This window comes from Panthera pardus, unplaced genomic scaffold (genome assembly GCF_024362965.1).
Source record: "Panthera pardus isolate Hobbes unplaced genomic scaffold, ASM2436296v1 HiC_scaffold_13, whole genome shotgun sequence".
Lineage (NCBI taxonomy): Eukaryota > Metazoa > Chordata > Mammalia > Carnivora > Felidae > Panthera > Panthera pardus.
The window spans coordinates 142723630-142735959 of NW_026526688.1; the positions used below are offsets into that span (position 1 = coordinate 142723630).

The 12330-nt window shown below is 44.5% G+C and overlaps 1 protein-coding gene across 1 annotated transcript in view; it reads right to left on the bottom strand.

Annotated features, from left to right (window-relative positions):
* SHROOM3 (shroom family member 3) overlaps positions 1-12330 on the bottom strand; it is a 320344-nt gene that overhangs the window by 4805 nt on the left and 303209 nt on the right. The window contains 1 exon segment of the mRNA XM_019466895.2: positions 1426-1698. Within this exon segment, the coding sequence (XP_019322440.2) occupies positions 1426-1698 (273 nt within the window).

The window sequence follows — 12330 nt, forward strand, 5'->3', positions numbered from 1 at the left end:
TCGTTCTTGACTTTGTCCATGACATTGCTTCTAAACGGTGAAGCCCTCCACGTAGAATTAAGAAATTCTTCTATACCCTGGTCAAGTGTCACCTGTGCCAAGTCTTTCCTGGCCTCCCCCCACCACCTGAGAAGCGTTTCGTAGCTGCGTCCGTTGCTGTGCTGCAGCATTGTGGATGCACTTGCTGCTTCCATACTGGTTTTCCTCACTACACGGTGAGTTCCTTGAGGGCGGGGCCTGTGTTTTGGCTGGTGTTCATCCCCAGAATGCGCAGCACCAGACATTTGGTAGGTGCTTGTTTGCTGAGCGGAGGGAAGTAGGAAAGGATGGTACTTTTGAGGCAGGCACTTCTAGACGATTTCTAGATGCGGAAGCAAAGACTCAGCACATTTGCATGAGGAGGGGACTCACCAGAAGGAGAAAGGAGATGCAGAAAGTTTTTCGATGCCCAAGCACATTCAGAATACCAACTAGACTTTTTCTATTTCAAAAAATGACATCTTCCCTTTTAAGTTAATACATTAGGAGAAATAACTGGGAAATCCCTGATAGCCCCGAAAGAAAGAGCTATAGATAGGAGGAGCCAGAAAGCAAAGGAGTCTCTTAGTGGCTAGGGTGCTCACCACCTTCTAGCATAAATTATCTATGTACAATAGTTACAGGTATGTTTATTGTCTGATTTGTCTTGATAGGGTCCCTGAAGACAGGGATCTGTCTGTTTATTCATGAGCCTCGTGCATCCCAGCAAATAGTTGCTGTACCGATGAGTAGGTGAAGAGTCCTATGCAGCTCTGGAATTATGTTCATCATAGAGAATAAAACTTGGGGTCTGCAGCAGGACCCCTCATATCCTGGTTCCATCACTTGCTGGCTTGTTGTGAGGTTCCAGTGAGCCCAGTGCTGGGCAAAGAGGAAAGGACTTGAATGTTACCCAGTGTTGCTACCGCTGTTACTACCTGTCCTCTTTCTTCCAGTAGAGGGCGCAGTGGAGACACCTGGGTACATCGTCCCCAAGTGCCTGCAGACCCTCGCTCACAGATTCCCTGGAGCTTGAGTCCACATTCCCACGTGGGAACTCTCCTCAGCCCCAGCAGTTTTTTTTTTTCTTTTTGTCCCTCTCTCCCTTTCTAATGTCACCCTCCCACCATGCTTCTGTCTCTTCCTTTTCCTGGGAAAGAAGGTTAGGAAAGAAAACTCTGGTACCTGTGTTTTTACTTTCCTAAGTATTCCCTGAGCCTGAAGTGCCAGCATTACCTCTTGGCATGCAAAATGACTTCTTTGGTGTTTCCCGGTAATCTATACATTGGACCGCCCTCCCTGCCCCAGAGATCATAATCTTCTCCAGAGAAGGGGTCATGTTCAATTGCACCTATGTGCGTGGGTTCAGAGGGAAAAGCCGCTGAACTAAATCGCTAGTCCACCTACCCTTTCTTCATTACTGGCATCTTCACCGAGGCCGCTAAGGACGTTTTCCACACGGGCCAGGCGCCCTGAGAGGGAGAGCAGCAGGTTTACCACCTTGTCCAAGTCCCCGATGAACATCTTGTACTTGTCAAACTCATTCGGCTTGCAGAGCTCACTGATCAAAGCCTCCACCTCTTCCCCCAAGGCATTATTGAGCTTGATGTCCATCAGCAGACTCCCTTTCGCTTCCTGCAGGGTCTCAAGCTTGTGGGTGAGGCTTCCAATGAGCTCGGCCTGTAACCCCAGAGGAGACACACAGCAAACATTAGCCAGTGGAATTGTCAATGGAAAGAGGATTCATTTCTCCCAGGCACATCCTGTCTTTTCAAGGCTAAGCTGAAGGTCCCCTACTCTGTCTGGACTGCCTCTCAACATGATGCCACAATATTCTTTCCTTTCCCTGAATGTCTACAACTGCCTTTCTCTGAGCCTATTCAGTCTTCACAGGCCAACACTTGACTACACATCATCGCCTTGTAATGTTTCCCAATTGAGTCATGCTCTGTACAGCTCAGTTTTCCCAACTGGCTTGTCAACTCACTTTTATATTACTATTTTTTTTTTTTTAAGTTCAATTTTTTGAGAGAGAGAGAGTGCACATGAGCAGGTGAGGGGCAGCGAGAGAGGGAGACAGACTCCAAAGCAGGATCTCCGCTGTCAGCTCAAAGTGCGATGCGAGGCTCAAATCCACAAACTGTGAGATCATGACCTGAGCCCAAGTCGGACCTCAACTGACTGAGCCACCCAGATGCCCCATTTACTCACTTTTATAAGGCTTTTCAAGACATGCTCTCTTTTGGTCCTCATAACGATACCACATGCAGGTAGGGTATAGATTTCTTGTTTTACAAATAGAGAAGCCAAGAGTTAAAGGAACGAAGGGACTTACCCAAGGTCAGAGAGCTGAGTGGACTATTGAAGATAGTTACCATTCAACAGAGCAGTTACTATGTGCCAGACACCGTGCAATAAACTCTACATGGATTATCTCATTTAGTCTTCCCAACAATCATACATATACAGCAGGTGAAGAAACAGACTCCGGTGAGGTGATGGCCCAAGACACACATACCATTAAGCGGGGCTGCCTTGAACTCAAGTCGGCTTGATTCAGGAACTAGCCTTGTACAGTCATCATAAATATTCACCGAGACCTTTATCAGAAGTCAGCCGTGTGATCTTTCCATCGTGCTCCACTATCTCCACTTGCCTGAGTTATATAATTTGCCATTTTTATTGCAAATGTCTATGCATATGAAACAGTTACACAAGTATCCAATATATTTAACTGAAGGAATGAAGTAAAGGTCTTAGTGGTTTCCAGTTTGATTACACTTATGCTAAATGTCTACTAGTTTGCTACAAGAGAAATTAAACTTCATGATTTTTAAATTAGTCTTTTGTTTTTCTCTTAGCCTAAGGTAGCCAGATGGAAAAAGGACATAATCTTTTTTTGGTTAAAACCTATTTCTTTACCACTAAAACAGTTCCAGCTCAAAAAAAAATTTTTTTTTATGCATATATATAAAATCAAGCCATGTAGCTTCAATTGGAAACTTGGTAAGAAAGGATCACAATTTTGATGTTAGAGTAAAATCTTCATTTTTAAAGGAAGGAAAAGGGGAAAAATAGAAATAATTTTGACTAACAGAACTGAAGGGTCCTGAGGATTTTTGGTACTATTTCTTCATCACCAGAAAATACAACAATTACAATGATATGGGGAAATATTTCTCCATGTTGTGCTCATCTTGGAGCTGGACCATCAGAGGTACTCTGTCTTCCAATCTAAGGTTCAGAGCGTCCTTGAAATGTCTACGTTTTGGCCTTCACGGTGACAACTTGTCTTCTCGACTCGCCTAAGCCCAAAGGCTAAACAGTGACTAACACAATTCTCATCTGCTGCACTACCTCGTCATAGGTTATAATCTTTGGCTTTCCTCAAGCTGTGTAGTTAAGACAAAGTCAATGCAAGGATACTTTCAGTAGAGGAAAAACCCGTACAGTCTATATCACTCCCCAACTGAGGAGTCTAAACCCAGAAAAAATGCAGGTGGCAGAGAATATTGTTTAATATTCCTTATGTTCTCCTGGAAAATAGATTTTCCAGAAAACCCCCACCAATTGTGGCTGGCATTTCTGGTATTTGCCTGCTACCCAGCCTGCTAGGCAGCTCCAGAAACACGCCCAGCAGGGTGTGACGATCCTGCGTGGTGTTATCCGTTCTTACGAAGAGAACAGCAAGGAGACGGATGGAAAGCAGTAGGAAAAATAAACCCTGCCTGCTGTTACAGCTTCCAGCATTCCCACCAGACAAGGTTCAGAGAAGTCAAATGTCATTACAGCTGCTTTTCAGGTAGACAGTGAGAGACTCTGACATCTCCATGAAGTCAGGCCAGGAGGTTTTCATCTTGCTGCCTGCATTCCCTAGGCTCACCGCTCCGTCACCGGACGATACCTTCTCACAGTTACACCAAATCCAAAGGGGCAGATGACTACGCAGCATTTCTATACTCCAGCCTCAGGGAAAGGTCTCTGATTATTCAAATGTAGGATCCATTTCAGCCTCTTGTCTTGAGAAGTATAGTTTCTAGAAAAGTCTTGAAACAGAACTAGGAGATGGAAAAGAAGGTAACGGCCTTGCGTTTTTCATTCCTCTCACTAGGACTTCTTTTGAAACTAATATTGTGTCATCACTTCTGGAACTCAAAGCACTTTTGCTGACAGTTTATTTGATATCATTAAAAAACAAACCCTCATCATGGCCTCAGAAGCTGGTATTTGAAGGGACAGGAGATTCTGAATGTATGAATGAGCAGAGACCAGGAAGGATATGTCCGTCCTCACATGTTGGGCGGAGTTTCTTCTGGACTCAGCTCGGGGCTCCTACGTGGGTCAATAGTGCCGAAAGGGCAGCCCTCAGGCAGGGCAGTGGGCGGGCAGCAGGCAAAGAAGTGACACAGCGGAACAGCAATGGGAGATCAGGCTCGGCAGCCTAATTCTCTCAGTCTGTCCTCTGCACAGCTTGTTTGGGTTTTCAAAGACCCAGATGCCGGGCAGAACCACAGCCTCTCTGTGCAGGAACTGATGTGTACTGTGGGCTTCAGGGTAGAAGGAAGACTAGAAGGAGACGGAAATGTCCGGGAGTGATGCAGGGAGGATTCGGTGGGAAGAACCAGGGCACATCTCGTGGCACTCTGGTTTCTGAAAGCTATTTGCCAGGCCATAAGGTGATGTGTTAGCACGTATGGCCATGCTGTGATATAGAAGTTACTGAGCAGTCTCATCCGTCACTCCTGGCCCAAATGGTACATATTTGGATGGTATTTGGTTTTTTAAAATGCTTCTACGTTTAAGTGATGGAAATTTGGATTTAAAACTGCAGTTAAAAGGGATGTGAGTAACTGAAGGCAACAAGGGAAAGTTGGCTATACCAAACAACCATTTCTCTGCCAGGCAGACCTCTTCAAAAAAAACCAAAAAACCAAAACAAAAAACCAAACCCTACCAACTTCTAGCTGCAGAATTCACTGTGGGAGGGACAACAGGTCTTTTGAGGGGTTTTGTTTCAATAACATTCTAGTCTCTCAGGAGCTACTTAATTTGCAAAGTCATTCACATTTTTTCACTTCTCATCTGGTGCGAACTGTTACGTCACCCTGTGCGCGATGCAATTTATAGGGTTTTTTCCCTCTAAATATAGTTTAACAGACCCTCCCCCTCCCACCTCACCATTTGCTTGCAGCAACCCTGCTGGGCCCCTTCTGGCCTCCTCACTGCCTCCAGGAGTCAGGAACCTAGGCTCTGACAGAAAACTCACCCCCCATCAAACCACTTGACCTTTGGTGCCTCCATTTTCTCACTTATAGCCAGGGGATAATAATATCTGCCTAAAACTAATAATGTTTGAATATTAAGCTCTTTCTCTGTGCCGGGAACCACTTAAATATTTTACTATTCAATTACTACTCCCAATAACCTGATGAGACAGGTAGTATATTATTATCCCGGTTTTACTGCTGCACAAAGTGAGGTGGCTAGAAGTTATTTAACTTGCGAGATTCAGGTCGTCTGGCTTCAGGGATCAGGGTTTTAGTCACTACGTTAAAATAGCTCATTGGAATGTTCTGAGGCTCAACCATAATAAAGCTTGTGCGAGCATTCTGGGAAATATAAAAGTATTATACACATTCAAGTTATTGCTACTTGTGCTATCATTAAGATTCAGCAGTAGTCTGGGGAACACTCATTTTAGGGTGCACCTCTAGAGGAATACTCAACGTCTCCCCCACGTGACCATGGCACTTTGCCTTCTGCTCAGGGATCTGTGCTGACCATGTTTCCAATCACGTTGCTAATGACACGGCTGGCCTGTGCTGACGGAGGACCATCTTCATCTCAAAGAAGGGTAATTCAGGACTCCTAGCTGCATGGCTGGAATTTAGGGGCAGAGTGGAGTTCAGGCTCCTGCTAGTAAAAATGATGAAGATAAAGACACTTCAACCACAGGCTTTGTTGTTTCTTTCTTTGGTTTTAAATGGGAGGATCTAGGCAGTAGTACATGGTTATTTTCACAGCTGAACTTCATCCAGGAGAAAAGTCAGGGGTGATTTTTGTCCCAGTGACAAAAATGGGATCAAACCTCCATCCCATGTTGTGGGACCTCAACGAAAACAGGTCTTGGGGACTCAACTACCATTTCAAATATTCTCTGGCACATTCTCTGGCAAGAGTGGCTCTTTACCATTCACTTCCTCTCAGGAAGGCTTGTGATCATAACGCTGTCCTATTTACTCAGTACGGTCTCTTGGTTCTGGGTATCAGGACTCTCTGACAAGAAACAGTATTAAATTTCTTTAAATTCAGCTAAGCCCAGGGGCGCCTGGGTGGCTCAGTCAGTTAAGTGTCGAATTTGGCCCAGGTCGTGATCTCATGGCTTTTGAGCTTGAGCCCCGCATTGGGCTCTGTGCTGACAGCTTAGAGCCTGGAGCCTGCTTCAGATTCTGTGTCTCCCTCTTGCTCTGCCCTTCCCCCGCTCATGCTCTCTCTTTCCTTCAAAAATAAATAAAACATTAAAAAAAAATTTTTTTTAATTCAACTAAGCCCATCATCCTCCCTCCTAAATGACCTCTGTTTCCCTATTTCAGTTAGGACAGCCATGTAAGGCCAGAAGCTCGAGAGTCATCCTTGACCCTTTCCTCTCTACCATGCTCCACATCTAATCTGTCCCCATGTTCTGTCCACTCTGCTTCCCGCCCCCCTTTTTTTAAATTCACCTGTTTCTCACAGCCCCTCCCGTACTGCCTTTACACAGGTACCGTCACTTTCCCCGTAACACCCTCCCAACTACCGCCTCTGCCTCCACAGCTGCCAGAGAGACTTTTCTAAAATGCCTGTCAGCTCTCTCCCTGCTGGTAAACCCCAGGGTGGAGGAAGGATGAGGGAGTCCTGGCGTTAGCCAACATGGCATACACCCCCTACCGCCTCCAGCCCCACTTACCACAACTAACATCCCTGGACTCTGAAGGGGACTCTGTAAAGTGAAGTATGGCAGCGTGTCAGGACAGGGAGCCAAATCTGAAGTATGACCCGGAATGGGGGTTAGTTGCCTGCCTCCCCCTTCTATGTTCTAGCTCTGAAGTGCACGCAGAGAGTGGCAGCAAAACTCTGAGAAAAGTCCTGCCTTTCAAACAAAGGACCAAAAAAAGGGGCCTCCGCGAGCTAAAACGTGTGGGGAAAATCCTGTTTTTAACCCTCCTTGTTTTCTTCCCCTAGCCCTGGCTCCCAAGAGTAGCTCTACTCCCTGAGCTGCACTCACAGTGGGGGCACAGGCACTGAAAACCCCGAGAGAGAGAAGCGAAAACAAAAACAAAAACAACAAGTCTTCTTTATGGTCAGAGGAAGTGGTCCAAACGGTGTGAGGGGAATTCCCACTCTTGTTTCTTTCTCTTTTATTGAGGGAGGTCCCAGCCATGCAGAACAGCATAGCAGCCCAGGCTGCTATAGTCATGAGAACTGGTCTTTCTAGCCAGAGGCCCAGGAAGAGGGGTGGCTGGGAGCCAGACAGTGTTGGGGTCGGGGGGAGGGGGGATACTGCACGGAACAGCCAGAAAGAAGATCCCCTAATTCTGTGTATGAACTGACAGAAGTCCTAGGCTCACGCTCAAGTAGACCCAAAGCAACACAACAAAGACTCTGAGAACTGAACTATGATAGAAGCACTAACCAAGTCCCAGACTAACCTCCAAATGGTGCATGTTTGGGAAGGATCTGTGCAACACAGCAAAGGTTGTGAAAACCGAAATCATGTTGGAATTGGCACCTGAAGGTGGGACAGAACTTATAGTCAAGGGGCACCTGGGTGGCTCAGTCAGTTAAGCGTCTGACTCTTAATTTCGGCTCAGGTTGTGATCTCACAGTGTGTCATATCAAGTTCTGCATCTGGCTCAGTGCTGACAGTACAGAGCCTGCTTGGGATTCTCTCTCTCCCTCTCTCTCTGGCCCTCCCCTGCTCTCTTTCTTCCTCAAAATAAATAAACTTTAAACACAAAAAAACTTGTAGTCAAGCTGAATAGATTACTTGCTAAAATGAAAACAAAAAAGTCAACATTCTGTAGAAGATTTTAACAGAACCCAGAGGCTCAAAATGTAATACTCAAAATGTTCAGAATACAACACAAAATTACCCGATATTAAAAAAAACAAAAAAACAGTAAAACATGAGCAATTCCCAGGGGAAGACAATCCTGAGGAAACCCCAGTGCTGGGATTTCCAAAGCCTTTAAAATAACTTTTATAACCTTCCTCCATGGTAAAAGTAAACACTCTTGAACACAGAAGTCTTTGGCAAAGAGACACTACAAAAAGCTGAGTCAATGGAAATTTTGGAACTCAAAACTATATTTGAAATTAAGAGAATTACTGGTGGAATGAAGACAGTCCTACAGAAATTATCCAATCTGAAGAACTGACAGAAAACAGATTCTTAAAAATGAACTTCAGGGACTTGTGAGGCCAACATCAAAAGGTCTAATATTTGTGGTACTCGAGTCTCAAAAGCAGAAGAAAGATTAGTGCATAAAAAATATTTGAAGACATTATGGCTGAGAACTTCCCTGAATTTGGTGAAAGACCTAAATTTACAGAATCAAGAAGTCAGTAAATGCCAAATAGGAATCACCAAAGAAAATTAGGCTCACGCACATCATAATCAAGCTGGTGAAAATTGAAGACCAAGAAAAAAAAATTGAAAGCAGCCAGAGAAAAACAACACATTGCATACAGGAGAATCAATATTTAAATGACTGTGCAGTTTTTGTCAGAAACCATGGGAGCAAGAAGGCGGAATGACAACTTTAAAGTGCTAAAAGAAAAAGAACAGTCAACCCCCAATTCCATATCCAGTGAGAATATCCTTCAGGCACGACAGCAAAATAATGACATTCTTAGATGAAGGAAAACTAAGAGAAACCGTCACCAGTAGACCTATTTTAAAAGAAATGGAAGGAAGGAAGGAAGACTGAGGTTTTTCAGGCTGAAAGGAAGAAAGACCACAGAGAAATCTGGAACTTGAGGAATGAAGGAAGAGCAACACAAATGGGCAGCTGAGAACCATCTGGGTCGCTAATGATCTCCTGGGGAAAGCCAATTCTGCAGAACAACAGATTCTTTTTGCCTTCTGAAATATTCCACTAAGTCTCTAAGCCAAAGCCCTTTGGCCTTCAGAATAAAGAGTCATGGGACCTGTTGAAGCAGATTTTTGCCTAATAGACATAGCTGGGTTAGGCAAAGAACTTAAAGCTCTAATTATTAGACTGTCTTTAGATTTTTTGTTCAGATAGTTCAGACAATGAAAGTGTTTCAAACTTCTATTTACTTGGAACATTATAATTCATCATCTATGATGTATACATAGAAAATATATTAAAGCAGAATTGGTTTAAAAGGCTAATTTCAATTTTTAAAAATATTTATTAATTGGGACTCTGGTTTCCATTGAGTCTTAGTGAATTTCATGACTAGCGATGTATCTTAGGTTACTAGTAACTTTAAATATCAGGTAATAAGTTATTTCTTTGGGAAGGTTGGTGGGAGGCTAGTCTCTGCCTTGGAACAATCTTGATGAAGCATCATTTTTTAAAATCACCCTTAGAAAAGCTTGCTGTATATTAGGAAGGGAACTGCATTTTCAACTCTATGCTGCAAATATTAATAGATGCCTTCTACATCATTTAAAACTCACATATTTTGGGGGTACCTGGATGGCTCACTCAGTTAAACGTCCAACTCCTGATTTCAGCTCAGGTCGTGATCTCACGGTTCATGAGTTCGAGCCCCAAGTTAGGCAGTGTGCTGACGGCACAGAGTCTGCTTGAGAGTCTCTCCCTCCTCTGCCCCTCTCCATATTTTCTGTTTCTTAAAAAAAATTTTTTAAGTTTATTTATTTTGAGAGAGAGCACACAAGCTGGGGAGGGGCAAAAGAGAAGGAGAGACAGAATCTCAAGAAGGCTGCACACCATCAGCAGAGAGCCGGATGTGGGGCTCAAACTCACAAACCACGAGATCATGACCAGAGCCAAGATCAAGAGTCGGACGCTTAACTGACTGCACCACCCAGGCGCCCCTTTATATTTTCTGTTTTTAAATTGTTTTAATGTTTACTTTTGAGAGAGAGAGAGCGAGCACATGAGTGGGGAGGGCAAGAGACAGAGGGAGACACAGAATCTGAAGCAGGCTCCAGGCTCTGGGCTGTCAGCACAGAGCCTGACACAGGGCTCGAACTCACGGACCGCGAGACCATGACCTGAGCCAAAGTTGGATGAGTAACTGACTGAGCTACCCAGGCGCTCCATATTTTCTGTTTTTAAGTCAGGAATATAAACACAAATGATGCTAATGAAAATTCTATTATGCACGAATAAGCTTGCAGTTCATTAAAAACATCTCATAGGATTCTCTAGTGCCGTGCAGTAAGATCTGAACTCTTCAGCATTTCAAACAAAGCCCTATGTGACCTCCATGACCTTCTGGCCCCTGTGGAGCCTCCCAGCCTTATCTTCTGGGATCCATTGCCTTCCTGTGTGATCCTCTAAATTTGGTCATTTCTAACTGAGGCATGAGCCTTTTTGTTTGGCATTCCAAAGTATCAAACTGCTGGCGATACCTTTCTTCAGTACAGACACTCCCTGTGTTTTTCCACATCTCTGGGTCTTTACCCAGGCCAGTCCCTTTGTCTTGGATGCCTGATGTTCTTCTCTTGCCCTGACTCCTTCTGACTCATTCTGATTACTTCGGTGTAAAATGTGGCAGTATAGGTATCAGAGCAGTTTTGTGGAAATAAAGAGAATATAGCACTATGAAAAACACAGCCCACACTTAACAAGGTAAGAAGTGCTCAGCACACTGTACCTAATGTTATTTCCTGTGAGGATTAATCCTCTGTGCCTTTATCTCAATCTAAAAATACTTTTGCCATATAATCATCAGAGTGAGAGGCTGATAATAAACTGATGGGAAAGCATTTTTTTTTTTAAAAAAGCAATGAGTAATTTGTCACACTGCTACTATAGAATAGGGTATCTCTACATGCAAAAAAATGAAACAAAAAAGTGTAAAATATTCAGTGAAAGGCGCCATGGCAACTTGGTACCTGTAATGGTGTTTATACAGCTCCCTCTTTGCGATAAGTAGAGAGAGACTAGAGCAGGTAGTTTTTTTCCCTCATCGGAGGACCCATTAAATGGGGGCATTCGGGGGCATTTGAAGTAGGGATATGCCGGAAGTAGGGGAGCCATGAAGCAGGTGTTTAAATGGGAAAACCTCGGGCTGGGAGAGCTCAGTACGACAGTGCCAGCCGTGCACTTGTGCGTCCACGGAGCCAGGAGCAGTGGGAGGGAGAAGAACACCCCTGACAGAGGTGCTTCTAAAATCCCCAAATCCTCCTGCCCCCTTACTCCCTGCTCGAGGGTCTGTGTCCTGTGGTCTCGTTCCACACACAAACAAGAGAGCCTACGACACATGGAGTAAATGAAATAGAATCACCTAAGAAGGCTTCTCCTGGGATTGGTACCACTGAGAACCACTTACATTCCAGGCTCAGCAAGAGACAAGCGTTTGAACAGAGAGTCCTTTTTCAGTGTACGGGCCTGGCTTGTATGAAGAGCTGAAAACTCAGTGGCAGGTGGCCCTTCCGGGGCTGTAGGGAAGGCGGAATGGCAAGAACTTTCTCCCCGGCAGGCACAGCTGGGCTTAGATCTTCAGGGTATGTGGGAAGACAGCAGCGGCATCATGGTGTCATTTTTAAAATGTCTTACATGTAAAATTTCTGTAGGAGTATCAAATGCTAACTAAATTTCAGTGCTGTGCTTCCAAGCTATTCACTGGGGTGCTGCAGACAGAGTTGGGGGAACGTAAAGATTAACATTACCACCTCTCAGAAGTGTCTTTTGACAATCGGTCTTTTTCCTTAAAGTTTCTATATTGTCTGGTTTCCCTTTTGGACATGAAACATGAAAGGAAAATTACAGACTGCGGGCATTGGCTGGTCAGCTCGGAGAAGAGAGCTGGGGTCTCTGTGTTGGACTAAGTGAAGGTAGGGCACCTGGGTTTCAGTCTCAGCTATGAGACTTTTAGGAAGTAACTTATTCCCTGTAATGACTTTCACTTTTGTCATCTGTAAAGATGAAAATGACAGGAAAGCTATGAGGAAGTCACTCAAAGTGCCATGTGAGTCAGGAGTCCAAGGACCGTATGGGCAAGGTTGGTGATGTGACAGACCTTTCTTCCTCTCCTGCCCTAAGGAGCCAGTATCCTTGCTCGGACCTTGACTCTCTTTTTGGAGAGAGCAGAACACAGGCCTCAATTCTT